The 22066-nt window shown below is 58.5% G+C and overlaps 1 protein-coding gene across 5 annotated transcripts in view; it reads left to right on the forward strand.

Annotated features, from left to right (window-relative positions):
* The window catches only part of TRAPPC9 (trafficking protein particle complex subunit 9), a 386159-nt gene that overhangs the window by 263340 nt on the left and 100753 nt on the right, over positions 1-22066 (forward strand). For all 5 annotated transcript variants that reach the window (XM_061438516.1, XM_061438519.1, XM_061438518.1 and 2 more), the window contains one exon: positions 20225-20377. In XM_061438516.1, the coding sequence (XP_061294500.1) occupies positions 20225-20377 (153 nt within the window). The remainder of the gene's footprint in view (positions 1-20224; positions 20378-22066) is intronic.

Here is a 22066-nt window from a genome sequence, read left to right on the forward strand (position 1 = left end):
TGCGTGTGTGTGCGTGCGCGCACGTGCTGACTGGTGTCTGACTCTGTGTGACCCCATGGACTGTAGCCCACCAGGCTCCTCTGTCCCTGAGATTCTCCAGGCAAGAATACTGGAGTGGGTTGCCATTTCCTCCTCCAGGGATCTTCCTCTGCTGCCTCCATAAAGGTGGAGGGAAAAAAGGACAGAGGGAAGAGCAAGCTGAGTCTTGTCAGTTCATGATTATTCCCCCCAGCTGAAGGGTGATGTCACCAAGTCCAGCATGGTGAAGGACGAGTCCAGAGTGGGACTGCTGGTTTCACAGCTGGAAACTAGCACTGAAACCAAATCTACTGCTTAAAGACAGGCAGCTTCCCAAGACAGTCAGCAGGCCAAGGGCTGGGGGCCAACCATTAACAGCTGGCTGCAAACCCAGGGAGGCTGGTTTTACCACGTGGTGGCTGGCTGCAAGGTCACACTCCAAGTCTGCACCAAAGGGCTCTGACAGCACAGAAGAGGGGCACAGGCAGACCATCTAAGGCCCAGAGCATTAATACCGACTCATCAATCCTTTCAACGGCAATGCAGTTGGACAGAAATGAGCCCTGGGAGCTCTTCGGGCCGAGTGGCAAGAGAGACCCTGCATCCCCGATGCGGCACCTATTAAGCCATCAGGGAGGGAGCTGGTCCCACCACTCAGAGGCCCCACTGCAAAAACTCCTTCATCAGGCTCGCCCGAAACTGTGCTTTAACAAAGCGCATTCTTTCCTGATTTCCTTCTCTCTGAGGAATGAGGAGCAGGAAGTGAGCCGTGCCTTCAGGCTTAGAATCAGGGACACACTGTGTGTTTTCTCTCTAGTCCACAACTTCAGCTGGTACCGAATTCACACTCGAATGGCTCCTGCTTTTTGTTTCGCACCCCTAGGCCTAAAGCCCTGCTCTGTTACTCTCCAGATGTGTGACTAGTAAGTGTGCCACCGTGTGCCCGGCACCGTGCCAGGGGCTCTGCACCCAGCGACCCATCCTGTCTGCACCCAAGTCCCACGAGATCATTCTTTTCTTCTTGCTGCAGAAGCAGCAGCACCTCGGGGGGTTGCAGTGACTTACCATGCCAAACGTCGGTGACAAGAGCATGGAAGGCTTGAGTCGAGCAAGCACAACCCGACCCCACGCGATGAGCTTCCACAGGCGCCCAGCAGCGGGCTTACGTGAGGACTCTCCCCGGAAACAGAGAACCAAGAGCATGCTAAGGAAGCACAGCAGGGGCGGGGGGACAACATGCCAAGAAAATGGAACAAGAGGAAATAGAGTCGTGAACGTTCAGGGGTGCCTGCATCGAGGACAGGGCAGGCAAGGACACTGGACAGGGACTGAGGGCCGCTGGGACAGTGGACGTGCAGGGCGATGGCACACGTAAGAGCCTCACCTCTGCTGTTAACTGAGCATTTCCCGGGAACCAGGCCCCGTGCCAAGAGCGTCGGATATAAGAGCAGCGTTGTCGGCCCTGACAAGTACACTCTGTTGTTAACCATGCTTCGGATGCGAAGTGGAAGGCTGAGAGGGCCCGCTTCTTCCCTGTGGGTAGTTCCCCAGGTCGTTTGGTCGCCCGCATGTTCCCCCATCACCTCATTGAGCACCTGGAGTCGAGGGCAGGTCTGAGGTCTCCTGACTCCCCTCTCGCTCCTCCTGCTGCCTGGCACCAGGGAAGGCGCTGGAGAGGGCAGGTGAGGCCTGCTGTCTGTTGCAGGGCCAGGACAGATCGTGTGGGACCCCAGGGCCCCAGCGTCCCTGCACCAGAACCTGCAGGCTGGCCTGGCTCAGAGGTGCAGCCTCGTGGGGCGGGAGCGTGGGCCCCCCACCCCAGGAGGAGAGCGCCTCGCCTTCAGGCTGGCACAGGCCGGGCGGGGCAAGGTGTGCCACATCACTGTAGAATCATCTCATCTTCTAACCAGACCAGTGATGGTGTGGGGGGGCTTCAGAGCTAAGAGAGCCGGAGAAAGGGGGAGGGGGGATGCAGGGGCACTTCTGGAGGGCCCCTCTGAGGGCGAGGGGAGGTGGCAACACGAGCCCGCCTCCTTGGGGACAGACTCGCCCCAGCCCAGGGTGCTGGTGCGCTCCAGACACAGGTTGTCCTGTAACATCGCTCAGTCAACAGGGTCCCCCCCCAGGAGCTAAAATAGCCCAGGCAATTAGTTCCAACAGCAACCAACACCTCTGTCTGCAGGAACCAGAGTTGCCATAGAAACAGCACAGCTCAGGAGGTGAGTGGACAGGGAAGGCTGGGCCCCTCCACCTGCGAGGCCCCCGGGGGTGCGGGCCATCTGGGGGCTGGACTCGGGGGCAGGAGGGGACTAAGGCTGTCTGACGGATGCTTCCGCCAGACCCCTGCCCAGGTGAACCGCACGCACCTAACGCTTTAGCCTCTAGATTGGCCTGTCCCTGTCGAACCGAGTGAGGGGATGGTGCGAGGCAGCAAAGGGACCCCTGGAGGCTGGCAGCTGGGGTCACGGCCTCCCCCACAGCGACCACGCAGACCCCGCCATGGTTCCTCAGGAGCAAACAGGTGTCATGTGCCCGCAGGCCACGCCACCGGTGGCCTCTGCTCAGGGGGAGGATGAAGCCGGGCTGGCAGCCGCTCCTCAGGGCAGCTCAGTCCCGGGGAGGCAGCCCCCTCACTCGCTCACTCTCCAGGCCGGACGGAGCGGCCGGAGACCCGGCCGGACAGGCCCTGCACACCTCTCTGCTCCTCGCGGGCTGAAGCGTCTGCAGACAGAGCCCTCCTGGCGCCCGGGGCCCCCGCCAGCTGTCTCAGCCCATTGTCTCTGGCTGTCCCTTCCAAAGGCCCTGTGGTCCAGTCAAAGGGACCTGCTTTTTCAACTGAACCTGTCATTTCCCCCAGTTTTCCAGCTCCACTGGGTTGGACGGACGCCCTTGTGGGGCTGGAGCGGGCCTGTGGTGGCCACAGATCCCCTCAGGCCAGGGTGGGGATCAGTGAAGGAGCTGCAGGCAGGCAGGGACCCAGTGCAGGGAGAGCAGAGCAGATGTGAAGAAGGCGACTGGGGCGGGGTGCCCGAGGCAGGGGGCAGAGAGGGGCCGTCACAGGCCCCCACACCTCCCAGGTTCCAGAAGCCTCCTCATGACACCCTTTTCCTGACCGTAAACCTCATACTTTTTTTTTTTTTGGCCACAACACTGGACATGTGGGATCTTTGTTCCCTGACCAGGGATCGAACCCGTGCCCCCTGGAGTGGATGCGTGGAGTTCTCACCACTGGACAGCCCGGGAAGCCCCCAACCTCGTGCTTCTTGAGCCAGTGTGAGTGTGTCTTTGCAGCGTGCCTGTAGTCCTGCGGGTGAACGTTTCCATCTGTGTTAACCACGGTGCCTTATCTCCATGTTCCCCCCATCGTCTCCACGTGGTGAAAGCCGGCCAGTGCAGGAGTCCGTGCTCAGATGCCCCCACGGGGCTCTCTCTCGGAGCCCAGGGTCCCTGCCTACACCCGTGTCCAGGCCTCTCTGCTGCTGTGTGTCTTGTCTTGTCTCCTAGACACAGGCTTTGCAGGGACAGGGCCAACTCCCGATGAGTGTCTGACACCCGATAGCACCCAGCACCTCACAGTTTTCAGTTCAGTCCGTTGGAAGGAAAGGGACGTGTACCCCTTCTTGGAAAGGGTTGCTCCCATCAGAGACACACGGGTTCTGAGGAGCCCACGCCTGCAAAGAGGGCCAGTTCACACGGCCACAGATGCGGTTCTGAATGGGAGCCACTACTCGGCACACGGACCCACCTTCAGGGAAGGGGGAGACTGGAGGGGGACCATTGTCACCCCCTGAGGACGCACCGACTCCCCTCTGCAAGGACATACTGCCCTAGGAGCATGTGCCTGACGGAAAAGACGAGCAGACTCCAGACAACCCGCTAGCCAGTGCCCCGAGGGGCCAGACGCCCGTCTGAGAGGTGGAGGAGCATCCTCCCGCGGAGGCACCTTCTGGGTGGGCGACCAGGGGTTGGGGGCCTTGAGAGGAGAAAGACAGCCCATGGCTGGGGATCAGGAAAGGCTTAGGGGAGCGGCGGCCTTGGCACTGGACCCTGAAGCTCAGTGCTCGGCCGCTGTGGGAGAGGGCACGGGCATCCCAGGGAGATCAGCTGGCCATCTCTCAACGGTTATGCTTGGAACAAACTGCCCTGAGTGTCAGGGAGTCAGAGCTGGGCCTGCCAGGCACGCTCACACCCCACGGTGGCGCAGAGGTTGGCTGAGGCCCCTGGGCGCTGCCCGCAGGCCTTTCCTGCTGCGGGGGTCAGGGTGGCCAACCCTAACTGTGCTTGCGGCTGGGAACGAGGACCAGCCAGCCATGCTGTGGTCCTGGAAGCCCCTGTCCCGGCCTGGGGGTGTCACTGTGCACAGGCCTCGTGGCTGGGCCTGTTGGTGTGCAGGGTCCCCTGTGAAGGCCCAGGGCTGCCCTTGGAGCAGCTTCCTGGCTCCCACACCCTCACACGTCCAGGGCCCTAGCTCTGGGGTCGCCTCAGACCCAGGCTGTGTGCTCAGCCGTCCCCAGCCCTTTCTTTCCTTCTGAATCCTATCGCCGCTCTTCGGTGCTCCTGTGACGCTTGACAGATTCTCTGTGAATAAAGGGAAAAAATTGCAGCATAAATCATCCGGAGAGTAGCATTTTCTAATTTGGATGGGAGGCAAAACAACTCCGGATGGTTTTTTCCTCCTTCGTTTTCAGCAGGGTTTCTCTGTCGGGCCCTCGTCGTCTGCCGTGGAGCTGTAAGTCACAGTCCTGTTTCCAGGGGGAGGCAGGTTTGATTCCTCATCCTCGTGTTCGCGTTTCCCCTCCTCCCCCACTTCCTGGGACTTGTCATCCTTAATGACTCCGTGACAAGAGGCGACGGTCGGAGCCTCAGTCTTATCAGCGTGGGTGGACAAGTGACAGAGATCACAGCGCCTTCCGTGGGTGGCCTGGCCCGAGGCCGTTGGAGGCGGTTCTGGTTTCGCCGCCAACGGGACCGTCCGAGTTCACTGCCCCACCGGGACGAGCAGGCTCGGGCCCTGAGGCTCAGGCTGGGCTCTGTGCAGCCTCCTGGAAGCTGGGGCTCAGGCGCGTTTAGTCTGTGCAGAGAGGAGGGTGCGCTTGTTCCCTTCCGGCTGTGCCGGGCTGAAGGCGGGGTCCGGGGGCCCCGCCGCCTGAGCCGCGGGTGTGAGCCAGACCGTCGGAGGGGCGGCCGACCTTTCCGGGGCTCCAGGTGGGAACAGTGTTTGGGAGCTGCAGTTGTGACTGTCAGCCCAGCCATTCCCCCCCGGTGCCCCTCACTCTCCTGGTCTGTGAAGTGGGGTGTGTTGGAGGCAAAGCTGTCCGGTGTGACTGGCGGCCAGTACCTGGCAGTTATGACTGAAATCCTCGCCTTCAGGTCAGAAGGCCGAGCCCTTCAAGTCGCAGTGGCCTCCCGTCACCCCATGCTTGAAATTGTAGACGTGGAGTTGGAGTCGCCTCCTGGCTCTTGCCCTCACCCCCACGGGGTGTGCATGGTGAGGGGCAGGACCGCGGGCTCGCTTGCTGCGAGGGGCAGTGGAGCCATGGAGGGAGCATGGGCTGATCCTGCCAGAGCCTCGGTTTCCGCATCTGTGAAAGGGGCACGTTAGCGAGGCAGTGGGGGTGCTGCCGTGTCCACGATGGCTTTATCTCACGTAACCCTGTGTGGCCCCCCTGCTCCTCCTTCCTGTGCAGGCCCCCCGCGGAGGTCGGGGTCTCCCAGGGACAGCCAGTTTCTGTGGTGGGTTGGAAAGGAAGCCCAAGTTCCCTCCTCCGTGGGGCCTAACACCGGAGGGCCTCTCCCTGGACCTGATGGGTCTAGAGGGGCTGAAATTGCCTTTGAATGTTCATCTCGGCACTGTTACCTTTTTGTCCTTTTGACGTCTTGACTGGAAGGAGAGAGATTATAAATAGCTCTCATCCGTTGCCTTAAAGGCCTGGGCTGCGTTTGCCGCTTGAATGCAAAGCGGGAGCTGTTTCCGAAGCCTCGGTCTAGCCACTAGCTGCCTGTTCCCCACTGTGTCCCCCGCCAGCATCCATCCGGCCTGCTGTGGCCGAGGCTGCTGCGGAGCACTTTGGGAGCGCGCCTAACCGAGTCCTGCACTCGTGAACGCCGATTCTGGGGCGGCTCCTGCCCTGGCCCATCCTGGGGGTCGGAGCGGAAGGCAAACTTGGGTCTGGGCAGCAGGCTCTGTGCGGCCAGCCCCCCGTAAGTACGACCTCTCCCCTGCATCCACAACATCCAGGTGGTCCCAGAGATGAGGGAAACGAAGGTGTACCCCTTACCTGCCACCCACACCCGAAGTGTTTGTCTTTGTCGTCCGTGCGTCCTGGAGAGGTGTGCGTGGACACACGGGGCCCGCTCACGGCACTGTTCACGCCCACGGCTGAGTCGAGGACTGTCCCAGGGCTGGGGAAAGCCTCACCCACCAGGAGGTGGTGGTTACCCCGTTTTACAGGTGAGTATGCTGAGGTTTAGACCCTCGAGGAGGTCAGAGTGCGTGGACTGGAGACGAGGCTGGGAAGGCAGCGAGGGGGTCCCAGAGCCTGGTCCCCAGCTCAGCCCACTTGCAGACGTGCCCTGCTGAACTGAGCAGCCTAGCTGGGGCTGTGGTTACAGCAATAGCCCCCTCCGCCTCCCATGCCCGGGTGCCAGGCTGTAGCTTTGTGTTCCTGGAGTTCCAGGCCACCTGCCGAAGCCCAGTTGCAGAAGAGGAGCAGAATTATGCAGGGCTGTAGGGACCCACAAATCTGGAAGAGAAGCAGGCAGCCTAATGCTCTGTAAGGAGAGAGGCAGGGGCTGCTGGAGGCGTGGGGAGGGCCGAGCGGCCTTTCTTTGTTTTTCCCCCTCAGATGTGAGACCAGCACTGTGTCTGAGGCTGGCCGTGTTATGAAGTTACTTGGAGGCCCCTATCTCAGCTCACGTCCCTGGACGTCCTGCTGTGTTCTGGGGGCTCTAGGTTTTAGGCTCGGGCAGTACTGGCAGGTGGTTCCGCCATGTGGATGGGCTTGGGCTTGGCATCACTGCTTCTGAGAGCGGGTCACGTTTTCCTGTTCTCTTGCGCGGCAGGTGTGACTTTGTTTTGGACACTGCAGACTCTGACTCTGTTCTTTATGGGCCTCTGGAGAGAGCTGATGTTTTGTTCTGGCAGGCAGCCTGTCCAGTGAGGCTCCCTGTGTAAACCCTGCCTCGCCTTCCTGGGCTGGGCGCCGAGATCTCCGCTCCTCCAGCTCAATCCCCCAAGCCTGCGCTCCGCTGGTCTGGGTCTGTCCAGTGTGACCTGCTAAACCGTTAACAGCTCACCCTGGGTGGTAGCGCTCGCCAACTTCTGTGGTGCAAATACCTCCCCGTGGCCAGATTCCAGGTCCCAGTGTGATCTCAGGGGACACGGGGGCAGCGCAGCCAGCAGTCCCCCTGGGCCCCTCAGGGTCAGGCCAGGATGCTTGTGTCTGTGCTCAGAGCCCCAGCCAGGCAGCCTGGCTTCTGCCCCGGCGGCCAGTGTTGTCCTGTGCAGCCTCGGCTCAGGGCCGAGCAGAACCTGAGACTCAGCTGTGGCGCTGAGGGGTCAGGTCCCAGTTCTGTTCTCGAAGCCTCTGCTCTGTTGAGCTAGGGGGTCCCATTCTCTGGCCCCTCCCCTCTGAGGTTGCCCCCCGATGCGTACTCTGCCTCCTCCAGGGACCCCTTTTCCTGCACAGAAAGACGGCATCCCCGTTGGAGTCGGGCCCACGGTGCTGCTGCCTGGCGGTCCATACAGTGGCCGCGGCCGTTCTGGGGAGGAGGCGGGCGGGGCGGCCCCCACCCCACAGTGGCCCCCTGCCATGCCCTCCCTCCACGCGGCGTCCTGCTCTGCCTGCAGCACCCCCCGTGCCACCGCGCCCCCGCGGGGCCCTTGGGGGCTGCCCCTGTTGCCAGTCCAGACTTCTCCTCGCAGTCAGTGGGCCGAGCAGGCTGGTACGTGAGGGCCCAGGGGTCTGGGCGTGATTTCAGCCTTCGGTCTCACCCCCCTGGGCTCCTCATCCTCATCGCATCATTCAGGTTCTCAGAGGCAGTTTTTAGTAACTCATTCAGCAAACTCTTGTGGAGCACCTAAGTTCTAGGTCTATGAGAGACGTGAGACAGCTTTCTCCCTCTGTGAATTCATGGTGGTGTGTGTGTGTGTAACAGGCATGTGTGTCTGTGTGTGTGTATAACAGGCATGTGAACCAAGCAGGGTCATGAGTGTGCTTAACCGTTAGATAGCAGGCACAGGGGTCAGGGGTCGGGGTAGGGAGGGTGCACTTCTCGTGGGGAGGAGGGGGAGCAGGTCAGAGTGGGCGTCACGGAGCTGGGCCCTGGGCTCTGGGCTCTGGGCTAAGCCGCAGCAGGCCCCGGGGCAGGGGGGTTGGTGAACCAGTGACGGTGCGTGGGCCTGGACCGTGGGGCCCTGCACACCCTCCTGAGGAGCTCGCATGCTCTGTGCCCCCCCGGTGCCCTCTGCTCCCTGTGGCCCGATCAGCACCAGGGGGTGCTGTCCCTGGCGGGGTGTGTCTCCAGGAAGCCGTCCTGCCTGGAGAGCATCCTGGCTGCTCAGCATGAGGCCCGAGACCTTTTAAACATCAGTGACTCACCCCGATGTTGCCCTCTGTGTCCTCATTTTTACAGCAAGAAAAGGCTGCAAAAGGCCAGATCGTTTCCTGGGATGGCCCCGACATGGGCAGAGGTGGGGCGCGAGCCCGGTTCTCTGTGTCTCCGAGGCCCGAGGGCCCTGTCGGCCCCCTGCACTGACTCGGGGGGTGAGAGGCTGGCCACCCCGCAGTGCTCTTCCCAAGCTGGACACATGCGCGGAAATCTGAACTCCTTCCTTTCCTGTTTGCTCTCCTCATCGCGTCTAGGAAGTAGGGCATTCAGATCAGGATCGATGAAACGTGTCATTAGGTGTAAAAGCACCTTTTTGCTAATGGCAGCTGGCTTAGTAATGACTGAGGCGTTTTGTTAGGAAAACGGAGATGTTTCACTGCCTTAAAATCAATCAGCTCCTGGCCCCCTCGGGGAGGTGGCGCTTCAGCCACATGAAAGGCTTTTGGGTGACTCCCAGTTGGGCCTGCGTTTTCTTCCAGGGAGGCGAGGACCGGCAGGCTGTGTCTGTCCCTGAGCACTGCCAGGTGGGGAGGTCTCTTTTCCAGGGTGGCTGCGGGGAGCACAGGGGCCCCAGGGGAGGCGGGCCGAGGGTGAGCTTAGCCGGGGGAGGCTGGGGTGCGGAGAGCGGTGTGCAGTGTGGGCACAGACTGGGAACGGCAAGATCGTTGTGGTGCTGGCGGCAGGAGGCGGGGGGGGGCCCCCACGAGAGCAAGCCACAGAAACAGGTGTGGTCCGCAGTGCCCGGACAGGCCACGGAGAAATCCACGCCAAGGCCTTCCGTGGTGTCGGGGCGGCGGGGGCACTGTCTTGCTGTCGGCTTTGGCGCAGTCACGTGAAGAGGTTAATCAGAAGAGCTGGTTGTTGACATAATGAGGGCTCATGTGGGTGTCTCTGGAGTGAAGGCCTGGGCCCCCACTTTCTCCCTGCTCCAGCATCACCCCGACTTTACTAGGTTGAAGCTCACGGGCTGCCACCCTCGCCCCCTGACCGTGGCATCCCTCACGAGCCCGGGGGCGGCTGGGGAGCCTCAGTTTCCCCGCCACAGCAGACAGGAGCGACAGCGCTGTGCTCGGGCTGCCTGGGGTCAAGTGGGAGTGAGGGCTCAGCTCAGCTCAGCTCATCAGGTGGCCTGAGGGTAGTGCCCGGCCCAGGAGAGGGCCAGCGCGTGGTAGGGATTGCTGCCCAGCACCTGGGCCTCAGAAAGAGTTTTGACCTTCCGCAGACGTACTCCAGTTTTTGCTTCGTCAAGGAGTCTCCCCTGATGATATCTCAGTGTCTGTACACGCGTTGTGTGTGTGCACTATCTGTTGGTGCTGTTTGCCCATACATGATAACTAGGCAGTCTCCAATTTGTAAATCCCTCTGGGAATCCCGTGCCCTAGACCTTCCGCTGTTCTGATGGCAAGTGTGGTTTGCATTTGGGCCACCACACTAGCCTCTGATCAGGTCTCTTCCCTGTCTCCAGCACCGCCCCCCTCCCTACCCCTCCCCTGGCTGCTGCCTTCCTTCTGGTAAACCTCCTTGGCCCCTTTGTCTAAAGAAATCTCTGGAAGCTCTAGGAAACCACTAGGCAGGACATCAAGGGTCGAATCCACTTTTCTTAGACTTCGTCAGCGCTCACCACCCCCACTTCCAGTTCTGTTTTCCGGATAAGCTGCAGCCCTTCAGAACCACGGCCACTGACATATACCGAGATCCGAGTCCTGCACATGGGGTGCGGGGGGCTGAGGGGAGGCCGGGGTAGAGTGACGTCATCAGGTCGTCAAAACTAGAGCCGGGGAGCCGGCAGAGTCGGTCCACACAGCCTGCTGCCCAGGCCTGGAGGGCAGGGGAAGAGGGTCACGGGCCTGGGGTGTGGGGAGACAGGGAGGGAGACATGCTGGAGGGGAGCAGCTGGGAGCTGGCCTGCATCTGGTTTGGGGTGCCCGGCAGAAAGAATCGTGTAATAATAGCGATGCGAGAACTAGGATTTCTGAAAGACTTTCTTATGAAGAATACGCTGTCCAGATTAATCCACAAATCACCTCTTGTAGCCCAGTCACGTGCTCATACAGGTGACAAACCGGAGGGTTACAGCGTTCAGGACACTCCCTGGGGGCTACCCCGCCTGCTGGCCGGAGAGCAGAGCCCAGCAGAGACACTCCCCGGGGCTACCCCGCCTGCTGGCCGGAGAGCAGAGCCCAGCAGAGACACTCCCCGGGGGCTACCCCGCCTGCTGGCCGGAGAGCAGAGCCCAGCAGAGGAGGCTCGCAGCCATCGGGACCCCACTGTGGGGACTGGTTGGCATCTGCCGGGCACCCGTGAGCCTTCCTGGACAGGGTGTGAGGGGAGAAGGCTGGGCTCCACGGGCACAGGGCTGCGTCCCCCTGCCTCCCAGAGTGCCTTCCCTCCATCCTCTGCGGCCATGTGTGCGCCGCCGAGGGAGCCCCAGGTTCCTCTTCTGTAGGATTCGGACGCTGACAGAGATAACGTTTATCAGCAGGCTGGTTGTGAGAATTAGAGAGAGGTGATTGTTGAGAACCCCGCAGACAGCCTGCCCTCAGGAAGGTCTCAGTGGTGAGGAGACCCCCCGCCAGGCCCTGCCTGAGCCCCTCCCTTCCGTGTTCCCCAGCTTAGGGAAGGGCAGGCACACACCCTGTAGAAGGCAGGGTATCTGCATCCCGACGCAGAAGGACTCCTGGTCCACAGACACCAGTTGCACATGGTCTTGAAGGTTCAGCTCCACTTAACAGGGGCATTTTTATCAAAGGGAGCTTTTATTTCCCCGGAGGCTAATTGAAGACTGTTGGCCTTCAGCAAACGCAGTGAATTTCATTTACCTTTGAGACTGGCGGGGTACCAGGGTCCTCGCACCGCGCTCTGATGGCTGTAGCTGTCTGATCCATCTGTAACCGTTCCACAGAAGCTATTTCAGGGCTCTCTACCTGCTGGTTCTCGTGCTTCTGATTAGCTTGATGAGGGAAACTGCCGTGGTCTGTCTTAAATCCAGATGTCAAAACACTTCCATGGATTTCTCCCGAGTTCTTTCTTCAGCAGCATGCCAGGGGAAAGTCTGCCAGAGATGGGTTTGTTTCCCTCTTGCTCTTCGCCTCCCTAGAGGTGGGGCTGGGCCTGCGAGCTCTGCACCGCTGTTGGCCAAGTGGGTTTCGACCACCCCCCGCCTCTGCCGCAGCCTGTACGCCTTGTCCGACCCGCATGAGGCCCCGGGGAAGCCTGCCTTCTCCCTTCGGGCTCTTGGACCGAGGCCCTGGGCTTTTGCTTCCAGGCAGCATCCCTGCCAGGTGTCACCTGGGCGGGAGGTGCAGCGCCTCCCCTGCGGATGCTCTGCGCACACAGGGGGCCCCTGGCCGCCAGCCCCACCGCTCTGCCTCAGTTTCCCCATCCGCTCTGTGAAGGCAGTGAGGCCGCTGGAAGGGTGGCGTGTGTGCCAAGAGCAAGCTCTCAGTAAAGTTCTCCCTCTGGGGCTTCCTTCTCCTTTGTCTCCTCTGGTGTTTAAAACAATGTCCCTCTCTTCTTAAAACACACTTCTGATCTCGCTTTCTGCATGGGTCCACCTGCCCAGCAGAGCAGGGGATGTCCCCCGTGAGCCTCCGTGGGATGGCTCTGCTTACCCCTCCAGCCGCATCCCTGGAGCAGCCGGCCCGGTGTCCAGGAAGCAGAGTTGGGAGGGTTCACGCTCTACCACGTCACGCCCTGTGCCACGTGTGACAGTCTGAGGACCCAGGAAGCTCCCTCCTCACCGCCTGACTCCCAGCCTGAGCAGCCTCAGGGACGTGGGCAGCGCTGGGCGCCCCCTCTCTAGGCCACGCTGCACTGAGGTCCTCGGGTCCTAACCCTTGGCACACTCACCGCAGCCCTCCCAGCCCATCTCCCCCTGGTCTACTCTCCCCCAGGATCCTGCAGCTCCCGGGGAGGGGCCCTGCTTCAGGTTCACCTGCCTCCCTGCATGCCGAGCAGGGCGTGGGTCCCACAATGTGCTGGCTGCTCTCTGAGCACCATTGTCCCGGTGTGGCTGGTCCCACATCTGCCCTGGGTCTGACCCGGGCAGCACCCCGCTGAACCCCAAGGCTGCCCTCAGCATGTTCTGTCCTTGCACCCCGGGTGGAGCCGCGGGGTAAGGCGACGAGGGGGCAACGGCGAGCATCCCGTCAGCGCGGGTCCCTTGGGCACAGACGCCGACCCGCAGCGGCCGTGCAGGACCCTGACGTGGTCGGGATGACGGGGCTGCCGACCAGGACCCCGCCGGTGCCCTCGCCCTTAGGTTCAGGTGCGTCCTCTGCACGGGTGATGGGAGAGAAGCGGGCACCCGACGGGGACGCTGCTGCTTCAGCAGTCCCTCCCTGGCCAGCACGTCACTCCGGAGGACTCAGAGGAGCCCGAGAGGGTGTCATGCGCCTGCTTTTCACTTAAGGCTGTGTGGTGGCCATGGCCCGGCTGAGCCCACAGAGGCTGCCGCCCTAATCCAGCTCCCTGGGGTTTTCCCAGCCCATGTGGGCTGGGCACGGGCCGTGGGGAGAAGCCGGGACTTGCAAGCAGCTCGTTTCCTTTTCCAGTTGGCAGCGGGCAGGCACAAACCCTGAGGGTGCCCTGCGGCCGGGTCCTCACTGGGGTTAACGCGTGTCCCCTCCCAGGAAGCCCCAGGCCCCTCTCACAGCTTCCCAGGGTGGGGGCTCCCAGTGGGTGACCCGTCACAGGCACCCCTGGTGCAGAAGGCAGAGGTGGGCAGAAACCAGGCCTTTCAGACTTCTGGGAAAGCATCTGATTGGTCTTTTGATCTCAGTATAGACCTCCCCAGAGTTGTCAGGAGCGTTGGAGGAAACCCCAAGCTCACCCTTAGAGACCCAGAGGTCCAGGGGACTGCTGACATGGCTCCTGGCGCTCACCAGAGAGGGGGCCTTGCCTGGGGCGAGCTCGCACCGAGCTGGGGGCACAGTGGGCTCTGTGAGCAGGGCAGCGCAGGGAGTGGAGAGAGGGGGTACGGGAAGCTGGGCCAGCACTGGGGGGCCTCTGGGAGCGGGGGGCCGTGAAGGACGCGGGCTGAGGACGCAGTGGCTTGCTTGCACATTGGTCTTGGGGGAACGTTCTCTGTGATCACAGGAGAGTGAAAAGAATAAATAAAATACCAACGCCTAGCATTTATCTTACATTTTAGTTTTCATAAAATGTCTCTATAAACGCTTTCCTGTTTGGACCTCAATCCATTCTAGCAACGTTTTTTTAACCACCCCCCAGAGTAATTGCTATAATTTTGAGCATTAATGATATGCCAAGTGGTCCGTGTTCCCCACAATCCTGACTGACCCCAGCCTCACGTGCTCATTTCACACGTGAAGAAGCGGAGGCCTGGAGACACCGGTCTAACCTGCCTCTGGCCGCCAAGCTCCCAGGTGACCAAGGTGGGCTTAGAATCCAGCTCTGGGCAGCTGCAGAGCCTTAGCTCCTCCGTCCACACAGTCTTCCGTCCTGGAGGAGGCTCTTCAGTCAGTGACCCGCCCTGGGCCCCACGTCCCGTCAAGAGCAGAGTTAGGCTTGAATGCCCCGCCTGCTGGGGAGTTCATCCCTCCCCTTCCCTCTGCATGGCAGGGATCCGGCGGGCCAGCCAGCCCTGCTTAGATGGAAGGCTCCTCCTGGAGAAGGCCCAGCAGAGAGAAATCAATTAAAGGCGACCCCGGGAGGCAGGGATCCAGGCCTCACTCTGCTTCCTGCGGGTTGTGGGGGGCAGCCGGCGGCTCGATGGCATTAAGAGTAAATCTCACTTTATTAAGCGCTGTCTTCTGAGCGGAGGACACTACTTACAGGCCCCCAAGTAGTCGTTCATCTGCAGAAATGCAAGGAAAGGGGGTTGTGCTTCCACCGAAACGTTGGCTGAGACGGAAGGAGGTGCTGCTGACACATGAGGCTGGTGTCTCTGGACGTGAGACGTGTCACTTCGTTTGTGGTCCTCTAATACAGGATAAACACGTATCAGTTTTACGCAGGAGGTGTCGGGTTCACGGAAGGACTCGGAGGCTGCATGTCTGGCTGTGGTGGAAGCAGCCATGGGCTAGAGGGGGCTCAGCAGAGTCCAGCTGCCCTCAGGGAGGAGGTGGACAGGGCGCTGGGGATATCAGGGCGTGGTGACAGAGGGAGGTATCCCAGCCAGCCTGGAAGGTGGGTGGGAGGCAGAGAGACTGGGTCTTGGGGGTGCCTTGGAGTCAGGGTTCCCTGGAGGAAGTTGTGAGAACTGGCCAGGGCAGCCTTTGAGCCTTTTGAGGGCCCTGGGAGAGCAGGTCCTCGTGGGTAAGAGGTCTGTTCTCCCTCAGCTCACCCCTCTGGAAGGCAGGTGCCGGGCCCTGGGGTCCCCTCGTGGATGGCCAGGGAGCACGTGCACAGGGGGAGTGTGACGGGCGCCACGTGGGCCTCTGGTCCTGTCCTCCTGCAGAACTGGCTGGCCCCTTGCCCGCGATCACACCATGCGGTCACTCTTTGGAGAAGCTGTCTCCGTAGCAAGAGGCCGTGGCTGCCTGGCAGCCCCTCGAGCCCCCAGCCTGGCCTTGGCTGAACTCACAGAAAGCCCATCAAGAGGTGGGTGGGCCCTTAACCACCTCCAGCTCGCAGGTGAGGAACTGGAGACCCAGACAAACGGAGCACCCCGAGACAGAGTGAAGGGGGCTGGGACCTGTCAGACGCTGGCGTCGGCTCAGCCTTCCCCCTATGAGTGGACCCCCGCCTGGGTGGGGGCAGCGAGAGCGGGGGCCCTGGCCCCCGGGTGCCCGCCGTGTCTGAGCTTCCCCGACCCTGTCCAGTGCCTGGCACTTAGCTACATCTGCCAGGTGTGTGCCTGGAGCTTGTGGGGCAGGGACACCTCTACGGACCCCCATCTCCATGCTCGCCTGCTGCGGGACCCCCAGGCCGGGTTAGGAGTCCTCTGCCCTGTCAGCTGTCCCTGTGGCCTTGGGCAGGTGGTGGGTATGAGGATGGCGGGAGACGGTGACGGTGAGGCACGTGCCGGGTGCCCGTGGGTGCTGCCAGTCTCACGTTTGGCGTGATCCCCGATGGCGCTTTGATTCTTATAATACAGTGTATCTTCTCTTCAATTAAAAATGATAACAAGGAAGCTTTCTTTGAAACCATAACTGGTCTACGAGGCTTAACGAGAAAATGATCGTCTTGGGTGTGAGCCAGGAGTCAGGTTGATGCCATTTTCCTGTCTGCCCCAAGTTCTTCTCATTGAGGATGAATGACTCCGGAAGGCCAGCCTCCTCCCTTCCACTTGGCTAGTACTTCATTATAAACCAGAGACTAGGCTGGTGTTCTGCATAGTCAAACAGACTCCCGAAGGATGCACTACATAAATTTAGAATACCGTCTTATAACTATCAATTATCTCCCAATGAAAGTTCAATTTAATTATACATGGATAGTCCTTCTAAATCCGACTCCTTGATTTGTATTTAAATGTCATCATTATGACTTCCCTGGCGAGGTTATCAGCTGTTCAAAGGCTGAATCATATGATACGGTATTTTTTTTTTTTTTTAAACCACCACTTTTTTTTATAGACTCTTCAGAAATCACAGCACCTTTTTTTAGTGCCAACTCTTAACTATTATTGTCACATTTGGCCATAAAATTAAACATGAAAATTGGCATTCCATAGTAGTATTAGTTTTATTTCCCTCCGACTCGGCAAAGATGAACAGACTCAAATAGCGGTGGGGACTGTCTGGAGCGGAGGCTGCAGAATGCACTGGGGTGCTGGGCCAGTATCAGAACCGCATTCAGGTCTGAAGCTCTTGCGTGAGCGGCTCAGGTCACTTCTTAACTGCCTGGCCCCTCAGCCTCCCTGCCTCCACGTATGGGATGCTGCGTGTGCCCAGGCCTGGCTTCCAGCCCCTTCCTGGAGGACATGAAGGACGGTGGTGAGGCTCAGGGCCGTGCCCAACGTCCAGGTCGACAGAGATGTAGAGTAGTCTTCGGGTCGTAGAGTTGCCATCCTGGCTCCAGGATTCTAGGCTAGGTGCCCCCTAGGCGAGTCACTCAACTTCTGGTACCTCGATTCCATCATCTGTGCAGAAGGAGGGTGCTGCCTTTGAGACATTCGCTGCATGGTGTGCCCTGGGGCTGCTGGAGGGGGAGCGATGTTGTAAATTTGGGGAGTGGGGTGGCCTGTGGCTGGCGGGCTCTGCAGTCACCAGGTCTGTGTCTTCCACCAGCTCTGAAAACCAGAGGAGCAAAGATCATTTCCTTTTAGGTCCTTGGCCTAAGCAAGGGAGAGCCAGAGAAAGCAAAAATCAGGGCGGCTCCGTCTGAGCACAGGCTCCCAGTGGGGCTGCCAGCTCTGTGCCTTTGGGCAGGTGGCTTTCGCTCACAGAGCTTCATCGCATCTGTGAAAGGAAGCATATCACAGCATCCTTAGGCTGCTGTCATAAAAAGATGAATACGTATTGAAAACACCTAGCCCAGGCTGGGCACGTGGTAAGCGTTTGTTGCATTTCATTTTTCCTCTTCTCCTCTTTTGTGGGCACACCTGGCTGTGCATTTCTTAAGGGTGGTGGTGGGTGATGTAATGTGATGCTTAGGCTCAGTCCGAAATTGTTTGAAAGAGCCCACCCCTCCTGCCCCACTGGCCCAGGCAGTCACAAATATAATCCCAGTGGTCAGTATGCATTCTGATCTATTCTGATCACAAGTCTTCTGAGAGCGGGCCTCTCTTTCCACTTTGCATTTGGCCAGAAGAGAGCCGGGTGTCGGGATGTGTCCACACCCACCTGCCAGGTAACAGTTACTGGTTCCTTTTGAGTTACCAGATGAGGAGACTGAGTTTGGCCCCTTTAGTGAAACTTAGGATGTATTCTGACCTTTGGTTTGAAGAGAGCACTAGTTTGCTTCAGGCCATCTTGGAAGTGAGGGAGTAGGAAGCAGTTCTACTCGGTAGGCATTTGAGGCGCTCCAGCTATACCCACAGGGGAGAAAGAGACGACTGGGCAATTCCTGAAGAAGTGTTCAGCCTCAGGAGTAGTTCAGACCTGCAGACTGAAACATCAGCGAAGCAGCAGCTTGCCTCTTACTGGCATAGATTTGAAACTCGATCATCATCAGTATCGGCCAGGATGCAGAGAGGGCCGCCCGCATCCCGCCCCCGGCTCTGTTGAGGGCACGTGCTCGGGGAGAACCTCCTTGAGAAGGGACTTGTTCCCTGCCTCTGGGCCTAAAAGGCTTTCATACCCCCACATCAGTAGTTCCACCTCTAGAGGTGTACTCTCACAGCCGTAAATGCAGCGAGGAAATTTAAGCAGAAAGATGGTGGTTATGTCTTTTTTTTTCACCAATATTTTTTTTTAAAGAATGCAAAATACCTGAAAAGTATGAAAAATAGGGGAGCTGGTAAAATTATGATACAGCCGTGTGATAGAATCTTCTGCAGACTGATCTTCAACAGTGTGGAGTTGTTCATCTCATATTAACAGAATAAAGCGAGCCTTAAAATTGTGTGTATGTGTGTATGCATATATTTAACACTTTTATGACTTACACATACACTTATGTAATGATTTGTTACATTAAAATAGGAACACTTAGGGAAAAAAGACTATAGAATCCATATATCAATCATAAGGGTATAAGATTCTGAGTACTTTTCCTTTTGCATGCTATTCTCTGTTTTCTAGCTTTTTGCAGTAAGCGTATCTACTTTTGTAATCAGAAAAGAATGGTAAAAGGGTAATTTTTTGAACGTGGTCCTTGCCCTGAAGTGCACTGTTTCTGTGCTTACGCTGAATTGCCCCTAACTCTGGCGGCCGACCCTTAATCGTCACGCTCTCAGCCAAATGCTGCACATTGACCAGTGTCCCAGTAATTCTTTCCAAGCGCTCGAGGCCTCTTCCTTAGGTTTACTTGGCTGTTTATACGCCCTGAATACCAGCTCCTGCTTGTTAAAGACAGAAATCACCAAAGGCCCATTAGTGCCTGCTGGAGTTCAGGCGAATATTTCGGCCACTGCACAGACTATGAATTAAAAGAAAATGCCTGCTGTTATCTGTTGACTGGCAGTCATCTTGAGGGCCTGACACGAAGGAGCTGCCCTTTCTCCCCTTCTCTCTACGTCCCTTCATGTAGCACATTTTTGTTGAGTACCTACTCTGTGCCTGACTTTGTGCTAACAGGTAGGATTTCAAACGTCAGTGAGACCCAGCCAGCTCCCGGCTGTGTGCATGTCAGGACCGTGGGCAAGGGAGGGGAGGCAGCAGGCGGTTAGAGCCTGACCGCCTCCTACGGACCAGGTGTGTCTCACCAGGAGACACAGCTGAACGTGGATGCAGGTATGGGGCAGGCAGCAGTGGCCTGGGTATTGCCGTTCAGTCGCTCAGTCATGTCTGACTCTGTCACTCCGTGGACTGCAGCACAACAGGCTTCCCGTCCTTCACTGTCTTCCAGAGTTTGCTCACTCATGTCCACTGAGTCGATGATGCCATCCAAGCATCTCATCCTCTGCAGCCCCCTTCTCCTGCTGTCAGTCTTGCAGAGCATCAGGGTCTTTTCCAGTGAGTCAGCTCTTCGCATCAGGTGGCCAAAGTATTGGAGTTTCAGGTTCAGCATCAGTGCTTCCAATGCATATTCAGGGTTGATTTCCTTTAGGGTATTAGGGAGGATCTTAACTCACTGTTCATTTCTTCTTTGAACTCGTTCCTGCAGTGTGTCAGGCAGGCACAACTCTGGGCCCGGGAACACTGCTAAATAAGACAAGAGCATCTCTGCCCTCAGGGAGCCGAATTCTGATAGGATTGATAGACAGCTCACAAATCCAGAAGTAAATATTTGCAGCTCGTGGTACATGGTGTAGCAGAAATAGATTGAATACCGCCCTGGAGAAGGTGAGGGCGGGTGAGAGAGAAAGCTGCTGTGGAGAGGTGGTCTAGGAAGGCCTTTCTGAAGGTCTGATCTAAAGGATGAAAGACTCCAGCCGTGCCACGGGTCAGGTGAAGAGCATTCCCACATGGGGAGCTGTGGCACAGAGGCTGAGTCACGGGATGGAAATTGCCCTAGGGTTAAGAGTGTGGGCACCCAGGGTGTGAGACTTGGCAGAAACTTGAAGGTGGGGGGGATCCTGGGCGCAGGGGCTGCAAGTGGGCAGGTGGGGTGCTTTGCGGCTGGTGGGGTGCCATGTGGCTGGTGGGGCGCAGCATGTGGCTGGCTGGGTGCGGCATGTGTGAACAAGCCAGTCTGGCGGAGGATGAAGTTTGAGGTGACAGGCAGGGCTCTGTGTTGAGTCTGCAGTTCCCACTGGGCTCTGGGTCCTCAGGGCTGAGTAATTGCCAGCCTGCTCTGCGATTTTCCCTTTGGTTCCTGTCCGCTTTATCCTTTTCCAGAATCCAGATTTCTTTCTGGGGTTGGACTCTCTGACTCTGTCTTTCGTGCTAAACTGTGTTGAACCAGCTCTGAAGCCAATGCTCCCCTGGGAATCAATTATTTCATTTTCTTGGAGCGACTCCATTATGAATTACTAACGATAACGATTCATTCTCCTGTTTCACGCTGGCATGTGCTGATTCCCCGAGAGCCCGCAGAAGAAATTGCCGTCCTGATTCACCCTCTGCTGTGTTTCCCCTTCTCTTAGAATGGCCATTCAAGTGGACAAGTTCAACTTTGAGAGTTTCCCAGAATCCCCTGCGGATAAGGGGCAGTTTGCAAATTCCAAACATCTGGAGGAGGAGAGGCAGGAAGCCCGAGGCCTGGAGATCAACAGCAAGCTGGACATCCACTGGACCATCATATCCTTTTCCCAGACCCGAGGAGCCCAGAGGGGTCAGCTAGTGAGTGCTGGGCACAGGTAACTCAGGAGTGGCCTGGCAGGGAGATCTGGACAGAGAGCAGACATTTTCTCACCTCTCACCGTGTCCAGGGCCCCAGGAGGGAAGATGAGGAAGGGCCTGCTTGGGGCGGGGGCTGCTCTTGGCTTGGGTCGCCTGTTTCTTGTCAGCATTCAGATCTGTGATAGTGACAAGTACTAACGGCTACCTGCCATGGCTGGGCTGGAGGGCTTCCACTCACTGATGGTCGAATACAGGATGCGGTTGTCAGGGAAACTGAAATTGGGTTGAACAGCTTAGCCAGGCGTAGAGATGCCATTTTGAAAAACCTGGGATGGGAGCAGTTTAGGAGGCTGTGTTACAAAGGTCAGTTTCATAAAACAGCTGGCCCTGCGAGCTTCAGAGCAATGCTTGGCTCATGGTTGACACCCAGTTGGATGAGTGGGAATCTGGAGGAACCCCAGGTTCCCTAGGTTCTGTGTTTCTTCAGCAGTCTTCACCGAGTGCCTGCTTTGGGTCAGGTGTACGGTGAGCCACCTGAGAGGTGGAGATGCAGAGATGAGGCCTCACATGGTTGCGTGGTCTTGAAAGGGGTGGAAGTGCTCTGAGGATTAGATGCACGGCAAATCCCATGGACAGAGGAGCCTGGTGTGCTGCGGTACGTGGGATGGCAAGAGTTGGACACGACGTAGGGACTCAACAGCAACAACAGGGACAGAGCATTGGGCCAAGTGCTTCATCAGAGGAGCTGCTGGGGGCAGCGCAGTCAGGGAAGGCTTCACAGAGGAGGTGACGTTAGCGTGGACTTTTTAAAGATAAGTAGAAGCTTGTCAAGGGGAAAAGGGTGGAAAGTGCCCTGCAGTGCTCAGGATGCGAGAGGATGGTTCTCCTAGAGCGTCTTCCCAGGAAGAGGCAACTCTGAGGGGACTGTCTGTTATTTATCGGTATCTCATTCACATGCTGATTCTGTGGAAATGGGATGGCTGCGGCCTGTCATGTGGTCTCGAATCATTCCAGACCATCTTCCTGGTTTCTGGAAACATCCTCGGGCTACAGGAGGCACGGTTTCCAGGACGGAGGCCACTTCCTTCACGCCAGCTCACGTGAATTTGAGCTTGGGAGACCAGACCTCTGTCTCCAAGGAGCTTGCGAAAAAGCACTGCAGATGGATGGCTTGGGAACCAGACGCTAAAAATAGAGCGTCCAGGGATTCATGGAGGGAACCGGGTGCACGTCGTGGGGTTAGGCGTTTGTCTCCTGTGGAGAGAGAAGTGAAACAGCCGGGACCACGGCGTCACCCTTCCCGAGGTGCCCTGCATCTCAGCAGAGTTGGGGTCAGTCAGCTGGCGTGTTTGAGTGAGCAGGGCCAACTCAGCCTGAGTCCAGCCAAGGACCTGCTTGGGCGGGGTGGCCAGAGCAGTGCTCACCTGCCCACCAGGGGGCCCTGAAAGCGCTCCTGACCCCTTGAGGGGATGGAGGCGCAGGGAGGAAGGAGGCGGTCAGCGGTCAGCTCTCGTGTCTGCGTCCTGACGCTGGAGCCAGGAGAGGCCCCCCCTGTGTTGTGGAGGCTCCACGCCTCCTGTGTGGGGTCCTCGTGGGGTCCCCATGTGAGCAGGGGGGCCCTGCTCCTTCTCAGAGCCTTAGCTTCC

The sequence above is a fragment of the Bos javanicus genome, chromosome 14 (genome assembly GCF_032452875.1).
Source record: "Bos javanicus breed banteng chromosome 14, ARS-OSU_banteng_1.0, whole genome shotgun sequence".
In the NCBI taxonomy this organism is placed as follows: domain Eukaryota; kingdom Metazoa; phylum Chordata; class Mammalia; order Artiodactyla; family Bovidae; genus Bos; species Bos javanicus.